Raw genomic sequence first — 16487 nt, forward strand, 5'->3', positions numbered from 1 at the left:
TTTTTTGAGAGAGAGAGAAGGAGAAAGGGCAAAAATGCCTTTAGCTCTCATTTAACCCCTTCTCCTCTGACATTGGCCGCCACAACTCTGCCAAGGTCCCCCACTTTGCCAGCCCAGTGTCACTCCTCCGGTTTCATCTGATTCAGCCTGTTGCAGAGTAAGACATGGTGACTTCTTCACTTAAAGAATGCCTTCTACTCTTGATTTCCACGACACTGCACTCTTGCCTTCTACCGCATCAGCTTTCCTTCCTCATAGTTCTGTGTAGATTTTTCCACCCAGAATTCTTCAGTTGAGTTGTTCCAGAACTCAGTGAGAGCCTTCCCATACTCCATCTCCCAGTACGGGGGTTGGCTTTTTTGTGAGATTACAGACAATTTCTTGGTTTTGGCTGGCTAGCTTTGCGTATGAGAGCACTCCCATTCTTTGGTTCTGTTGACTGCTTCTAAAGTTCGCCTCCCTGTCCTCATCCAGACAACAAAGAAGTTTCTGGATGCTGCTCTGTCCATTTTTAATTTTAGCTTGTATTTGCCACTGGAGGAAGAGTTGGTAAGTAAACAAAGCATTTCCTGGATAGCCGTGACAGGCCAGGGTCTCTGCTGGGCACTTTCCATACATCAATTTCCCAAAGCCTCATAACAACTCCACGTGGTAGGCATTATTAGCTTTATTGTCATACAAGGAAGCAAATTCAGGGAAGTGCAGTAATAAGTACGTGGTGGTGGAGTGGTCATTGGAACCCAGACTGGGGTCTGGCCCAAAGTCTGCATTCTCCCTGTTACATCTGCAGAACTCAAATATGGTACATAGCAGTGTACTAAATACAACGACATGGGAGGCTTGGAATTATTTTTCTGGAGCGTAAATTACACTCCAAACTTTAAGAGAAAACTCAACTGGATTTTTACATAAAATCAAGCATCTGTATATATGAAAGAGAACACAAATGCACATGCATTTTTAAGATGAAAGAATTTTGGAGAAATTTCTTGTTCTCAGTAATCCATGTCAAACCACATCCTTGGATCCCAGGGTATATTTTTACTTACTCCTAGTAACAGGGGCACTCCAGGGGAAGAGTCTGAGATGCACACTCCCCTCACAGGCCACTCTGTTCCCAGACCTGCTGAATTCTCCAAGGTGCGCTAACCTTTGACCATTATTGTGACTCAACCTGGGAGCTCGGAGAAAAATCTCCCCTAGAGACACAGCTCGTATATTCTTGTCTGTAAGGAATCTTGCTAGAACCATTAGACAAAGGAAACAATAATTTTATCTGGCCTCAAACGAAAGTAGTATGTTCAGCCTGTATCCCCTGTGTAGGGTTAGACTTGCCAAATGTCAGAAACTTCCAAGAACGATATGAGCCAGGGAGAACTGGAGACTCACTCTTTGAGTTCCTGCTGAGTATACTCTGATGCTTGAGGTTTAGTTTGTCCAGGAGGATTTGGGATGGCATGGTATCCATTTATTAACTCCCTAACAACCACCACAATAGTAACAACTGTTTATTGAGTACTTACTTTGTCCTGCATTGTTAATCCTTCCCAGGGTTCTGTGAGGTAGAGACTACCACTGTATCATTACAGAGATAAAGAAACAGGGGCACAGAAAGGTAAGAAGCTTGTCCATGGATGCACATGACACTATCTCTCACCGGGACAAGAGAACAGACAGATGCCCGAGCCCCTCACCATCAGGCCCTCTTGCAACTAAATAAACAGGACCCCCAAATGGAATGATTCCAAGTTCTTCCAAGCGCCAACTATCTGAAGACACTTTTTTCTCTCTTGTTATTTTTAAATGCAGAAAAGGCTTTTGGAACTGTGTCTCTTGGTAATGGCAACCTGTAATCATTCTGCTCCAGGAATCCAGTGATGTGTTTGGAATATGTCATTTTCCCCTGTGACACTAATGGCAAAACCACACTCTCAACCAAACCAGAGAATGACTGAGAGGGCTACAGAAGTGTGGTCTCTTGGTTTCCACTCAGCAGTCTGAGCCAGGCAGTCTTGGCTTTCATTCCACCTCCTTAAGCAAGAAGCTACACTTAACCTCTTCACCCCATCTGTGAAATGCTGATGCTACCTCTTTACCTCTGCAGTGAAGTTCTATTTTCAAAAGGCCGTGAAGATCAGATGTGTAGAGGGCAAGGCTTTCCGAGAACTGTTTTCTTGCAAAAGTCGGAGTGGCTTTAGGTGGTGAATTACGTATGCTTGAATGTGTTTTCAACTTAAAACTGCATAAAGTGGTTAAATACTGGGAATCCTATAGCATAGTAAATAAGAACATGGAAATGGCGCTGGGCTTCCTGGTACAAATCCAGTTTCCTACACTCTTATACCAGAGTTGCCTTCAGCTTTCTCTGCCTCAGTATCCCCATCTGTAATAATAAGTATGTAATAAAATCCTCTTAACAACCTCTCAGATACCAATATTTTCCCTTGTTATAGATGAAGAAAACATTCTAGGCTACTGCTACATAATAGCCTTTAATAAAAGATTATAGGTAGATTTACACACATTTGCATATGTATGAACATTCACATATGTGAGTAGTGGCTTCCACAAACAAGCAAACAAAAGATAGCAGCATATATGCAGAAGCTGTGTATACAGGGTAGGCTACTGAATATAAAATCACTGAATTTACAAATTTTAATTTGATGAGCTTAAGAAAAGCAATAACAACTGTGCTGCTACTGAGTACATGAATGAACTTGGGAAAATAATTGAAGTTTTCTGGAAATCATTTTCCTCAGCAAGAAATGAGGTCAGTGGGCTGAATAAGATATAATAATTCTTTGACCCACAGTTGTTTTGTTATACTACGTTCTTTCATCTTGAAAAGTTTGGAAGAGAGGTAAAATTTCCAAAGATACTGATCCCAGTCTGCACATTTTAATTCTCACTCCCATCTCTAAACTGCTGTAGAAGACAGCTGAACTAGTAAACTAGAGAAAATGTTTTTTCACCTTTGGAAAATAGGCAAGGGTGCTGTGCTCAGATCAGAAACTTAGAATTGCTGCACAAAGCACAGCTGCTGAGGTCAAGGGGAGGGAAGGACCCACTAGGTTGGGGCTCCAGGGCCTGACAAGGGTGCTGAGAAGAGGAGGAGTTGCTGACACACGGATCCAACACCTACCCTTGACCATCATCCTTTGGCTTCAGCTTCCTACTAACCTTGGAAGGACTACTGGGTGTCTACTCTGTCCAGGAAAAAAAATTATACTATGTCTAATTTTTTCCATTTTCCTTAACTCAAGATCCTAATATTTTCAATAAGGATCGTTTACCATCACAGAAAAAAAAAAAAAAAAAAAAAAAAAAAAAACTCATCCCAAATCCTAGTACTGAGAAAACCTAGTTGATTACTTTCATAAGTCTATAAACTTGAGAAAAGTTTGGGAAGAAGATCAATTTTAGGAATTTGAGAAAATAGCCCCCTTTGAATTACACTCATATGAGAAGCAGAGGAAATCTAATGAATAAATAGGAGAAAAGTAATAATAAAAGAAATAACAGGAACTTGCATTGTGGTACAGTAGGGAAGGCATCCTATATGGGTGCCAGTTAGAGTCCTGGCTGCTCCACTTCCAATCCAGCTCCCTGATAATGTTTAAATCCAGTTTAAAACGGCGGCAACTAACTGAGCACCAAAGGGGAAACTTGTTGAAATGAAATGGACACTTTGAGAAACAGTGACTTGATCAGCTCTTGTCCTGACGGTTGATGTACAATGTAATACTTTATCCATTTTAGTATTTTTTTTTGTTGTTTTAGTACCATTGGTTGAACTCTGTAATTAACACATAATTATTCTTAGGTGTTTAAATTTTAACTGAAAAGTGATCCCTGTTAGGAATTTGGAAAACATTATGCTGAGTGAAATAAGCCAATCCCAAAGGGACAAATACCACTTGTTCTCCTTGATAGGTGACAACTAACTTAGCACCAAAAAGGAAACCTGTTAAAGTGAAATGAACACTATGAGAAACGGTGACTTGATCAGCCCTCACCCTGACTGTTGATGAGCAACTTGATATGTTATCCCTCTTAGTATCTTTTTTGTTTGTTCTACTTAATACTTTTGGTTGAATACTGTAATCAATACACAATTCTTCTTAAGTGCTGAAACTTAACTGAAAAGTGATCACTGTTAAATATAAGAGTGGGAATAAGAGAGGGAAGAGATGTGCAATTCAGGACATGCTCAAGCTGACTTACCTCAAACGGTAGAGTTAGAAACATACCAGGGGATTCCAATTCAATCCCATCAAGGTGGCATGTACCAATGCCATCTCACTAGTCCCAGTGATCAATTTCTGTTCACAATTGATCATAATGATAGGACTAAGAACCAAAGGGATCACATAAACAAGAATAGTGTCTTCAAATACTAGCTGATAGAATAAAAAAGGGAGAGAATGATCCAACATGGGAAGTGATATACACAGCAGACCCGTAGAATGGCAGATGTCCTAAACAGCACTCTGGCCTCGGAATCAGCCCTTAAGGCCTGCGGATCCAGCTGAAAAGCCCAGGAGAGTATTTCAGGCATGGAAAGCCAAGACAGTCTGGCAAAAAAAAAAAAAAAAAAACCAAAAAACAAAAAAACAAACAAACAAAAAAACCCTAAATGAAAGATCTCCATGAGTGAGATCCCAGTGGAAAGAACGGGTCATCAAAGAAGGAGGTACCTTTCTCTGAAGGGAGGAGAGAACTTCCACTTTGACCATGGCCTTGTCTAAAAATTATCAGAGTCAGTGAACTCAGGGGGCTTCCATAGCCTTGGCAGCTCATGACAAGAGCCTAGGGTGATTACTGATGCCATAAACAAGAGTGTCAATTTGTTAAGTCAACAACAGGAGTCACTGTGCACTTACTCCTCATGTAGGATCTTTGTCCTTAGTGTGCTGTACATTGAGATTTAATGCTATAACTAGTACTCAAACAGTATTTTTCACTTCATGTTTCTGTGTGGGAGCAAACTGCTGAAATCTTTACTTAATATATGCTAAACTGATCTTCTGTATCTAAAGAGAAATGAAAATGAATCTTGATGTGAATGGAAGGGGAGAGGGAGTGGGAAAGGGGAGGGTTGCGGGTGGGAGGGACGTTATGGGGGGGAAGCCATTGTAATCCATAAGCTGTACTTTGGAAATTTATATTCATTAAATAAAAGTTTAAAAAAACAAAACCATTTTAAATCCCAGCTGCTCCTCTTCCAACCCAGCTCTCTGCTATGTCCTGGGAAAGCCATAGAAGAAAGCCCAAGTGCTTGGCCTCCTGCACCCACGTGGGAGACCCAGAAGAAACTCTTGGCTGCTGGCTTCAGACTAGCTCAGCTCCGACCACTGCAGCCATTTGGGGAATGAACCGGTGATGGAAGATCTTTCTCCCTGTCTCTCCCTCTCTCTGCCTGTAACTCTGCCTTTCAAATAAATAAATAAATCTTAAAAAAAAATGCTAGCTAATTGACCCCAACAACACATCAGAGAGATCATTCACCCAGATCAAGTGGATTTATCCTTGGTATGCAGGGATGGTTCAACATATGCAGATCAATAAATGTGATGCATCACATTAACAAATTAAATAACAAAAACCATTTGATTATCTCAATAGATGCAGAGAAAGCATTTGATAAAATACAGCATCCTTTTATGATAAAAACTTTAAGCAAATTGGGTATAGAAGGAACATTCCTCAACACAATCAAGAAAATTTATGACAAACCCACAGACAGCATCACATTGAATAAAGAAAAGTTGGAAGAATTTCCACCAAGATCAGGAACCAGACAAGGATGCCCACTTACACCACTGCTATTCAATATAGTTATGGAAGTTTTAGTCAGAGCCCATTAGGCAAGAAAAAGAAATCAAAGTATTATAAATTGGAAAGTAGGAAGTTAAATTATTCCTATTTGCAGATGACATGATTATATATATAGGAGAGCCCAAAGACTCCACTAAGAGATTATTGGAACTCAAAAGAGAGTTTGTTAAAGTTGCAGGATATAAAATTGACACACACACAAAAAATCAATAGCCTTAGTATACACAGACAATGCCATGGCTGAGAAAGAACTTGCAATATCAGTCACATTCACAATAACTTACAAATAAATTTAAATACCTTGGAGTAAATTTAACCAAGGAAGTGAAATATCTCTAAGATTAAAATTACAAAACTGGGCCAGTGCTGTGGGGGTAGCAGATAAAGCCACCACCTGCAGTGCCAGTATCCCATATGGGTACTGGTTCCAGACCTGGTTGCTCCACTTCTGATTCAGCTCTTTGCTATGGCCTGGGAAAGCTGTAGAAGATGGCCTAAGTGCTTGAGTCTCTGCACCTGTGTGGGAGATGTGGAAGAAGCTCCTGGTTCCTGGCTTCAGACTGGCCCAGTTCTGGCTGTTGCAGCCATTTGGGGAGTGAACCAGTGGATGGAAGATCCTCTCTCTCTCTCTCTCAGCTCTGTTTCTCTGTAATTCTGTCTTTCAAATAAATAAATAAATCTTTAAAAATTATAAAACATTAAAGAAAGAAATAGAAGACACACACAATTAAAAAAAAAGAAAGGAAAAATCTTCCATGTTCATGGATTGGAAGAATTAATATCATCAAAATGTCCATACTACCCAAAGCAATTTACAGATACAATGCCACTCAAATCAAAATACCAACAACATTCTTCTCAGATCAAGAAAATGATGATGCTGAAATTCATATAGAAACACAAGAGGCTCTGAATAGCTGAAGCAATCTTAAACAACAAAAACAAAGTCAGAGGCATTACAATTCCAGATTTTAAGATATACTACAGGGCAGTTATAATCAAAACAGCCTGGTACTGACACAAAAATAGACATGTAGACCAATGGAAGAGAATAGAATCTCCAGAAATCAATCCACATATGCTTAACCAACTAATCTTAGACAAACGAATTAAAATCAATCTCTGGAGAAAGGATTGTCTCTTTAACAAATGGTGCTGGGAAAATTGAGTCTCTGCATGCAGAACCATGAAACAAGACTGCTTTCTTACACCTTATAATACAAAAACAAACTCAAACTAGATCAAGGATCTAAATCTACAACCCGATACCATCCAATTACTAGAGGAGAACACTGGGGAACCTCTGTAAGGCATTGGCATAGCCAAGGACTTCTTGGAAAAGACTCCAGAAGCACAGGCAATCAAAGCCAAAGTTGACAAATGTGATTGTATCAAGTTGAGAAGCTTCTGCACTGCAAAGGAAACACTCAGCAAAGTGAAGTGGCAACTGATAGAATGGGAGAAAATATTTGCAAACTATGCAACTGATAAAGGGTTAATATCCAGAATCTATAAAGAAATTCAAGAACAACAAAACAAACAGTCCAGTTAGGAAATGAGCAACAGACTTGTACAAGCATTTTTCAAAAGAGGAAATTCAAATGGCCAATAAACACATGAAAAAATGCTTAGGATCACAAGCCATCAGGGAAATGCAAATAAAAATCACAAATAAGTTTCACCTCATCCCAGTTAGAATGACTCTCATACAGAAATCAACAAACAATAAATGCTGGCAAGGATATGGGGAAAAAGATACTCTAAAACACTGTTAGTGAGAATGTGAACTAGCATGGCGATTATGGAAGAAAATATAGAGATACCTCAGAAAGCTGAAAATATATAGCATATCCCCCAAGCAATGCCACTCCTGGAAATTTACCCCAACCAAATGAAATCAGCATATGAAAGAATTATCTGTACCCCCATGTTTAATGCAGCTGAATTCACAATAGCTAAGATATGGACTGAATCAACCCAGATGTCCAACAATTGATGACTGGATAAAGACATTGTGGTATGTATACATAGTATGGATTACTACCCACCCATAAAAATATTGAAATCCTGTCTGTTGGATGCAACTGGAAACCATTATATTTATTGAAATAAGGCAGTCCCAAAAAGACAAATAGCGTATGTTTTCCCTGATATGTGATAACTAACAGAATACAAAAAAATGCAATGTAGATGAGTGAAATTGATATTTTGAGAGTTGATGATTATTTACAGCTCTTGTCTCTACTATTGAGGAACAGTGTTTTTCTCTTCCTACTGTTTTTTGAATTCTTTACTTAGTGCAGGGTTAATCTTATGAGTATAAAATAGACTGAGAGTAGATCATTATAAAAATGAAAGGAAGGAATGGGAAAGGAAAGAGGAGAGAGCGTGGGGCCATGGGTGGGAGGGAGAGTAGGGTGGGAAGTATAATTATGCTCCTAAATCTGTTTATATGAAATACATGAATTTTTTTACCTGAAATATTTTTTAAAATAAAATGATCAAACAAAAAATATTACTTAAAAGGCACATGGTTGGAAAATCCACTGAAGACCAAGGAGATGTTTACCTAATGTGGACAAACTGGTCCTTAAGATGTTAAAATTCACTAAAACAATGTGGTCTGAGTACAGAAATGGTCAGAAAAACAGAATATAATAGCAACAGATTAGAAAATCTAGCAGTGGACCCAAGCTTATCAAAGATGAACTTTTCAAATTGTTGGTTAGCAGATTATTACACAATGGTGTTGGAAAATTGGCTATTCAGTCGGGAAGAAAGTTTGGTTGTTGGTCTTATGGCTTATCATAATAAGTTCTAGAAGAAATAATAATTTAAGTTAAAAAGAAATTAAAAATACTACAAGTAAAGAGAGTCAAAGAAAGAACAATAATAGTCCAGTCACAACTATGATTGGGAATACTAAATTCTGAATAATACAAAGGAAATAGAATTCTAAGTTACATTAGTAGAATATGTCATAACCAACTGTAATCGTAAATACAACAGTGATCCAATACTTAAGTCTTTTTAATGAATTTCTCTGTAGATAGAGAAAAGAAAAAAATCTTAATAGATGATAAAATGCATTTAATTAAACTGAACACCTACACCTGATTTCTTCTAAATGAATAACTGAACTTATTTGACACAATTTCATTTCCAAATGATAAGACATTTGAAGTATTTCAATTAATATCAAGAATAAGACTATCTTTGGAGTTTTCAGGGAATCATACCATCATGGTTAATATTAAATTATTTTATTGTAATTGTACTTGAATTTTATATACTGTTAACGGAGTGAACTACAAAATTTGTTACAATTTGTCAACTGATTAAACAAATCTAACTAAGGAATTTTGATAGTCCAACATGATATAATGCAAAGGGTATGAACTGAACCCAATTTAGAATCCAGAATCAGAATACTAGCTCTGCCATTTGCTAGTTTCTTGACTCCAGCCAGTTATCTAAACTTGAACTTCATTGTCTGTATCTGTAAACAGAAGTAACAGTCAAGACAAAGTAAGCCAGCTACTGTCCAGTAGCCTGCTGATTACACCAAAACACTTTGGACAAAAACAGAAACCACGTGATGGCTCTAAAGAGCAACAAAGCCGGTGGATTGAGGAGGAGAGTTAAAACCTCAAGAAATGACCCCACAAAGGTCATTTTCTACCTCTCTTCTGTCTTAGGGCTTTAGTCTGAGGGTGCGTTTCTTCTGTCAGTTGTTTCCACTTTATTCTTTAAAACTTTTTATTAATATGTAATACTTGCATACTTTTATGGAGACAGTACAATATTTCAACATACATTTGCAGTGTAAGCCAATCAAACCAGGTAAACAGCCTTTCCATTTCCTTATCTTTTCTTTGTGTTTGGAGCCTGCCAGCCTCTCTCTTCCAGTACTTTATTAAGTATTATTATACGTTATTGTTAACTCTAGTTACCCCACTGTGCTGTGGAACACCAGAACTTGTCATTTATCTGACTGTGTTTTGGTACCCATTATCCATCTCCCCTCTATCTCCAGGGTCTGGGGTTAGGGGACTTGATCTTATATCCCAGCTCTGAGGCAGATCTTAGTCACATGGCAGCGGCCAGAGATGTATTCTAAAACGCCAAGAAAATTTTTGTATTCTGGGAATCCCTGAGAGAGGGAGTCCCCGTTTTGATTTCTCTTTTAATACACCTGGTTTTGCCCCAGGATAGTCTAAGTAGAAAACTACATGACGCCAGTGTGGGTGGCCTCCTTTTTCTGGCTAAAGAACTTGGCAGGGAAGCCTCAGTGGGCCAGAAAGCAGGGCAGACGTGGAGATGAGAGAGCTGGAGAAGGGGTTCTGCCTAAGTCCAGGCTGATCTCTGAGCTGCACCTGAGAAGCCTTGGACTATGGGCAAATCCAAAGGAATTGAGCTACGTGTTGAAAAATCAAACTGACGTCAATACTACCACATACAGACATCGAACTTATGATCTGAACCAGGGCGACTGCTCACAGAAGCAAAAAACAAATCAGCATTTTCTAGGGGATCTGAATGTAATCCACCATCTAAACAACATAAAATTCAAAAATCTCAGGATACATTTTTAAAGGTACTCAAACGCAAAGATTCTTGCAAATGTGATCAATTGTAAAGGGAAAAAGATAATTAAGAGGTGAACCTTGAGATGTTGGAATTATAAGGTAAACTTTAAAGCAGCTGTAATAACTATGCTCCACGAAGTAATAGTAAACACACTTGAAAGGACAGGAATTCTCAAAAAAGAAATAAAAACTCTAAAAAGAGCAGAATGGAAATTTTAGAACTGAAAAACCAAATATCTGTAATAAAAAATTAAGTGGATGGGCTCATATTCTTGTGTTTTAACTTCACTGTTTCCAGCTCCCCATGCCAAAGAGAAGACAGAGGTTAGAATTCTTACTTTGCTGGACACGGTAAAGAAGATGACACAGGAGAGAGCCATTGAACTTGAAGATAGAGAAATTAAAGAATAAAGAAATTATAGAATCCTGAAGAACAGGCAGAAGAAAGACTGAAAAAGAAATGAACAGAACTTCAGAGACTTGTGGAATAACATCCAAAGGTCTAACATTTGTGTTACTGGAGTTACTGAAGAACAAGAGAAAATGATTGGGGCAGAAAAAATATTTGAAAATGCATTTAGGATTTAAGTTGGTTCCATAAACTCAGCAAAGCCAAAACAGAACAAACTGAAAGAAATCCATGTGCACACACACACATCATAATCAAATTACTAAGAACTAAAGATAAACAAGAAACACACACATCATAATCAAATTACTAAGAACTAAAGATAAACAAGAAACCTTGAAAGCAGTTAAAGAAACAGCACATTACATATAAAGTAATGATTCAAATGATCACATAGTTCCCATCAGAAGCTATAGCAACAATGATTTTATGAGGATAAATAAGAAATGAATTGTGGAGTGCATAGCAGATAAAGGACACTCAAAAGTGATAGGTAAAATTATTCTGTTTGTAGCTCCTTACTGCATCTTATCATACTATATCGATTTCTCACTCTATGTCTCCCACCTTCCCATAGTTATAGCCTATGCATATTTGAACCCAAAACTGAATGCAAATACATCTTTGATATCATTTCTTTCAATTTGTGCAAACTCCTATGTTGAAATGAAAAACTTTGCTAATTCATGTCCCACTTTTGGACAAGTTTTTTTTTTTTTTTTTTTTTTTTTTACAGGCAGAGTGGACAGTGAGAGAGAGAGAGAGAGACAGAGAGAAAGGTCTTCCTTTTTGCTGCTGGTTCACCCTCCAATGGCTGCTGCGGCTGGCACACTGCGGCCGGTGCATTGCACTGATCCGAAGGCAGGAGCCAGGTGCTTCTTCCTGGTCTCCCATGCGGGTGCAGGGCCCAAGCACTTGGGCCATCCTCCACTGCACTCCCGGGCCACAGCAGAGGGCTGGCCTGGAAGAGGGGCAACCAGGACAGAATCCGGCGCCCCGACCAGGACTAGAACCCGGTGTGCCGGTGCGCAAGGTGGAGGATTAGCCTAGTGAGCTGCGGTGCTGGCCAAGTTTTTTTTTTTTTTTCTAACTATGTAAGTTTCCTCAAATATCATATGGGTCTGGGATATTATGACTATCAAATGAGACAGAAAAAGATATAAATTTGTATAAATTCTTGCGCTCAGCTAAGGCACTGTAAGTCACAAATTCAGAAACAGAACTAGCTTGATCCCTTAAGCTAGTGTCCTGAGAAAGTATTTTAGAAAGAGATCACTTGCCCACATCTCTTCTGATCAGGTTGAGGACATGTCAGATGACCACACTGGGCTTTGCCGCTGAGCTATGGTCAGGTCCAGGAGTCACCACAAGAAACCTACTCAGCCTTCAGCAAGGCAGTTCTGGATGCTGTTTGAGGCATATTTGACTCACATTAAATACTGTGTCCAGCAAAGTAAGAATTTTAATCTCTTCTCGTTGGCAAGGGGAACTGGCAATAGTGAAGTGAAGGCACAAAAACACTAGAATCTAAGTAGACTCAGAGGATGACTAATTTGAACAAGCATAAGAGACCTGAATGGACATGAAAGCTGAGGCATTCTGCTGGTGTTTATATATCTCTGGCCCTTTCTGCCCTTCCCAAGTTCCCAGAGGCATGAGCAAGCAGGACACAAAACATCTACAAGTAATGTGTGACCTTGTCTCCTGGCCAAACTCTTATGCGTGAAGCATACAGAGTCAGTGTGAAGCAACACTAGGAAGTCTGATTGTAGGAAAATCTAAAGATGGAGTAAGATCTGATTTTGATTTTGTTCTGATGAACGCATGCATCCCCTCCACCCCCATGACGGGGGCCAGCACTTGTCAGCATGCATTAGTTCTAGAATTGTGACTCCAAGGAGGAGCAGAGTGAGCAAACAAAGAAACCATAACAGATTTAACGGGCCACTTGCAGTGCACTTGTGTGTGCTTAGGCACGCATGGTTTAATCTCTGAGACACAGATATGCTATTGGCGGGATCCACCAGGTTTTTCTCTGTTTAGCTTCCCATCTCTGAACAAAAGACCTCTGTGCATAAAGTGTGGCATCATGGAAAGACTGAGCAAGACTACAAGTCTGGCCGGTGACTAGAGACACTTCAGAGCTTACTGAAGGAAAGTCACCAAGCTTCTCGGATTTTATTGTTTGGAGGAAGGCAGCAAGAAAAACGGGATGGGATACCTGTCTGTCTGCCTCTCTGCCTTTCAAAAAATGATGAATCCCTAAATAATTAATAAAGAAGTGGGGCATCAAGGGAGGTGACTAGGTCTCCAGAGGCACCACCCTCCGATGTAATTAATGCAATTCCCACGAGACACTGGCTTAGTTCCTGCAACAGGCAGTTGTTGTGCAAGCCCCCCCCCCATGAATCTCTCTTGCTCTCTCAGCACATGGCTGCCGTCTCCCTCTCACATGTGCTGCCACTGTGATAGCCTTCGCCATGCTGGGAGAGCCAGGAAGTCCTCACCAGAACCAAGCAGATGCTGGTATCACACGCTTGGATCTCCAACACTGCGAGCTAAACAAGCCTCTTCTCTTTATAGTCTCCAGCCTCGGGGATTTTGTCATAGCAATGGAAAACTGACTGATAGCACTTGCCTTTCGTCCTTCCCCGCCCCCCCCAGCATGTTCATATATAAAACTGTCAATAATCCCATACATGCCCACAATGCTTCTCTCATATGGGTCCATCCCTTTTGAAAAACTGCAATGTCATTAACAAATGAAAATTGTCTTCTCTGTCCAATATACCATCCTAATTGTGAATAATAATATGGTTTATAGCACAAGTTTTCATCGAAATACTACAAATTTTTGGTAAAACCAAAATAATATTTTTGTTAATAGCTCTAACCATTCCATTTATGCCAACAACATTTTTCCACACCTGATTCAAATTTCCTTTTATTTTACGGTTCCATAAACCCTCCCTTTTTATCCTCTTCCTTGTATGTATGATTATATTTCAGGCTCCTACCTCTTTCAGAGTTCTCTTATGTCTCTGAAACCTTAATCCACAAAATAAATCTAATTTAAAGAAAAGAAAAATATAGTCCCCAAAGAATTTGGTTTGCTCACATTTTGCTCCAAGTTAGCAGACTGAGTCACCAACCAAATGTAAGATTTATCTTAATGTGATTTAGTCATTTATAGAATTTCACCAACATCAGGAAATTCTATCAAAAGTCACCACAGAGTAAACTAGCAGAAGGGCCCACATGCAAAGTTCAAGGCTCAGGTTCAAAAAGAGCTATTAGATTAAAATGATCGACAGGTTAGGGCTGGCACTAGAGCACAGATCTCAGCACTACGCAGGAAGAGATGGACTTTTCAATGGCAAAGGTAGGAAGTGTCCTTACCTGTCTTCTGTCAGCTTCATTAAGGTGGTTCCTCGAGTAGAGAAGACAATAAAGGACATTCTTAGCTGTGGGCTGGAAAGGAAAAGAAACTCCATGAGGGTAGTTGGCAAGGCAGATGTGTGCCATTCCATTCCAGGCTTCCAACCTGTTCTCCTCTTGGCTTCATGGCTGCTGCCACTGAGGTCCCACAACCCAAAGGGGCCTTGAGCTGGTGTTGCAAGTATTCAGCCAGCTGCAGATCTGAAACTGTGGACTAAAGAAAGGGCCCACTCTGTCTTTCTGAAGGCTGCTTCTGATTGGACAGCACGGCTCAGTGAGTGGACTGTAAGAGATACAATCTATCGCGGGCCTGTGCTATGTGGAGAAGCATGCCCTTAGAACGGGGCTGGCCTGCATGGCATCTGTAGGCAATGCTGACGGTGTCTCCACCGTAGTCTGCTGTATCATGCCATGAAGAGTGTCTCAGCTTGCTGCAGGCTGATGCCATTGGCCATTAACATCACACTGCAAGCTCTCTTTGCCGTGACAATGGGATTGCCATCGACTTTTAATGAGCTGACTGGCCACAAGAGTACCCATTCCTCTTGGGAGTCACATTTCTCAGTGTTAACGGATGAACGGGCCTGGGTTTTACATGGCAGTGCTCAGGAGCATTGTCAAGGTAAAACTCACACTTCGGGAGACAAAACAATCCTCAGCTGAAGACCAACCGTGCTTCTCAGTCTGTAATGCTGCAAGGTAATGCAATCCTGTGGGGCTGTCTCTCTGGGTGGCCAACTGGTATGTGCATGATGGGATCCACCTACTTCCTCACAACGCAATCAACTCCCACATCCAATCTGGCTCTCACTTCCCCCAAATTCTCAGAACCATCTGCCCACACCCCCTTCCCATCTCCTAGCTGAGGACCTTGGCCTCATTCATCTGACCACTGCAATTTTTTTCCCAGCTGGTGGCCTCGCCCAGCATCATTCCTACTCCAACTCATTCTGCACACTGCTCCCAGAGTTAGTTTCCTAAAATATAAATCAGATGTTGTCAGTTATCTTCCATAAAACCCTCAGTGTCTCCTACTGCCTCCAGTAGGAAGTCTGTATTTGTTACCATACACGTGGCTGCTTCTTTGCAAACCCTTACATGGTGTTTAACACTCAGCAAGAGCCCAAGCAGTATCCGATAAATTGAATATCAGCCTCTTGATATAGACCTTGGTTCTCTGTCCGTGACATGGTGCTGCATGCTTGCTCGCTCACCAACGCTGGGGCAGCAGGACACTAGCTCATAAATAATAACAACAATCATACAGATTAGAGTAACATGATGACGGCCAATCTTTTCAAGTTCTTACTATGTGCCATGTACTACTGTAACTGATTTGTATGTATGGGCTCATTAAACATGGGACAACATGATGACATCGATGTGATTTATCATCTTCCTATATTCCATGACAGGAAATTGAGGCCCTGCAGGCCGAAGCTGTTTTTCCCAGGATACACAGCAGAGGAGGAGTGTGGGCCTCGGCTTCAAGCTAAACATTCTGATTCTGGAAGCTGGGCTTTTAGCCACTTTATGACACTGTTTCCCTCATACTGAATTCAGCTCTGGAAAGAATGAATTTGAAATGTGGGAATTGGAGGTCTCCAAGAGGCAACTTGTCTGTGAGTCTGGATTAGAGACAGAGTTTGGGAGTCATTAGCACACTGATGTGGATAAAGTTGTGCAGTGACAGTACTGGCAATGAGAAGGGAAATGAGCCAAATACAGAACCAATCCTGATGTGGAAAAGGCGAGATAAAAGGAAAACCAGAAGGTGATGGCAGAGAGAGTTTTCGGTGAGGATAATTCTGCCTCTATGCAGTGGACTACAGACTGCAAGGTGCTCACTGGCTTTGTCCTGGGAGACACCCTTAGTAGCTTGCTGAGGGCAAGCAGGTGGAGGATTGAGATGAAGGGCAGTGGGTTAAGGAATGAATAAGTAAGACTCTGGTGGCAGTGAGTCTTTAAGGCTATTTGAGTGAGAAGCCAGTAAACAACAGATAGGGTAGTATCCACAGTAAGGCATGATGAAGAGATCCGTTGTTATTTGGGGGGGGGGGGCGATGAGGGAGGGCAATGGGCAGGAGAGGTTAGGTCTGAAGGCAGTGGGAATGAAGCCAGCAGAAGGTAGAGAAAATGCAAGAGACAGACAAAGACCTGCAGGAGATCGGAGACCATGGTATCAAATGGGATTAAAACAGAGCAGTTGA

At 40.5% G+C, this 16487-nt stretch overlaps 1 protein-coding gene across 1 annotated transcript in view; it reads right to left on the bottom strand.

The window, feature by feature from the left end:
* ANTXR1 (ANTXR cell adhesion molecule 1) overlaps positions 1-16487 on the bottom strand; it is a 241179-nt gene that overhangs the window by 192557 nt on the left and 32135 nt on the right. Inside the window, exon 3 of the mRNA XM_002709824.6 lies at positions 14239-14310. Within this exon, the coding sequence (XP_002709870.1) occupies positions 14239-14310 (72 nt within the window). The remainder of the gene's footprint in view (positions 1-14238; positions 14311-16487) is intronic.

Source organism: Oryctolagus cuniculus, chromosome 2 (assembly GCF_051225735.1).
Source record: "Oryctolagus cuniculus isolate XC-2025 breed Fujian yellow rabbit chromosome 2, ASM5122573v1, whole genome shotgun sequence".
NCBI lineage: Eukaryota > Metazoa > Chordata > Mammalia > Lagomorpha > Leporidae > Oryctolagus > Oryctolagus cuniculus.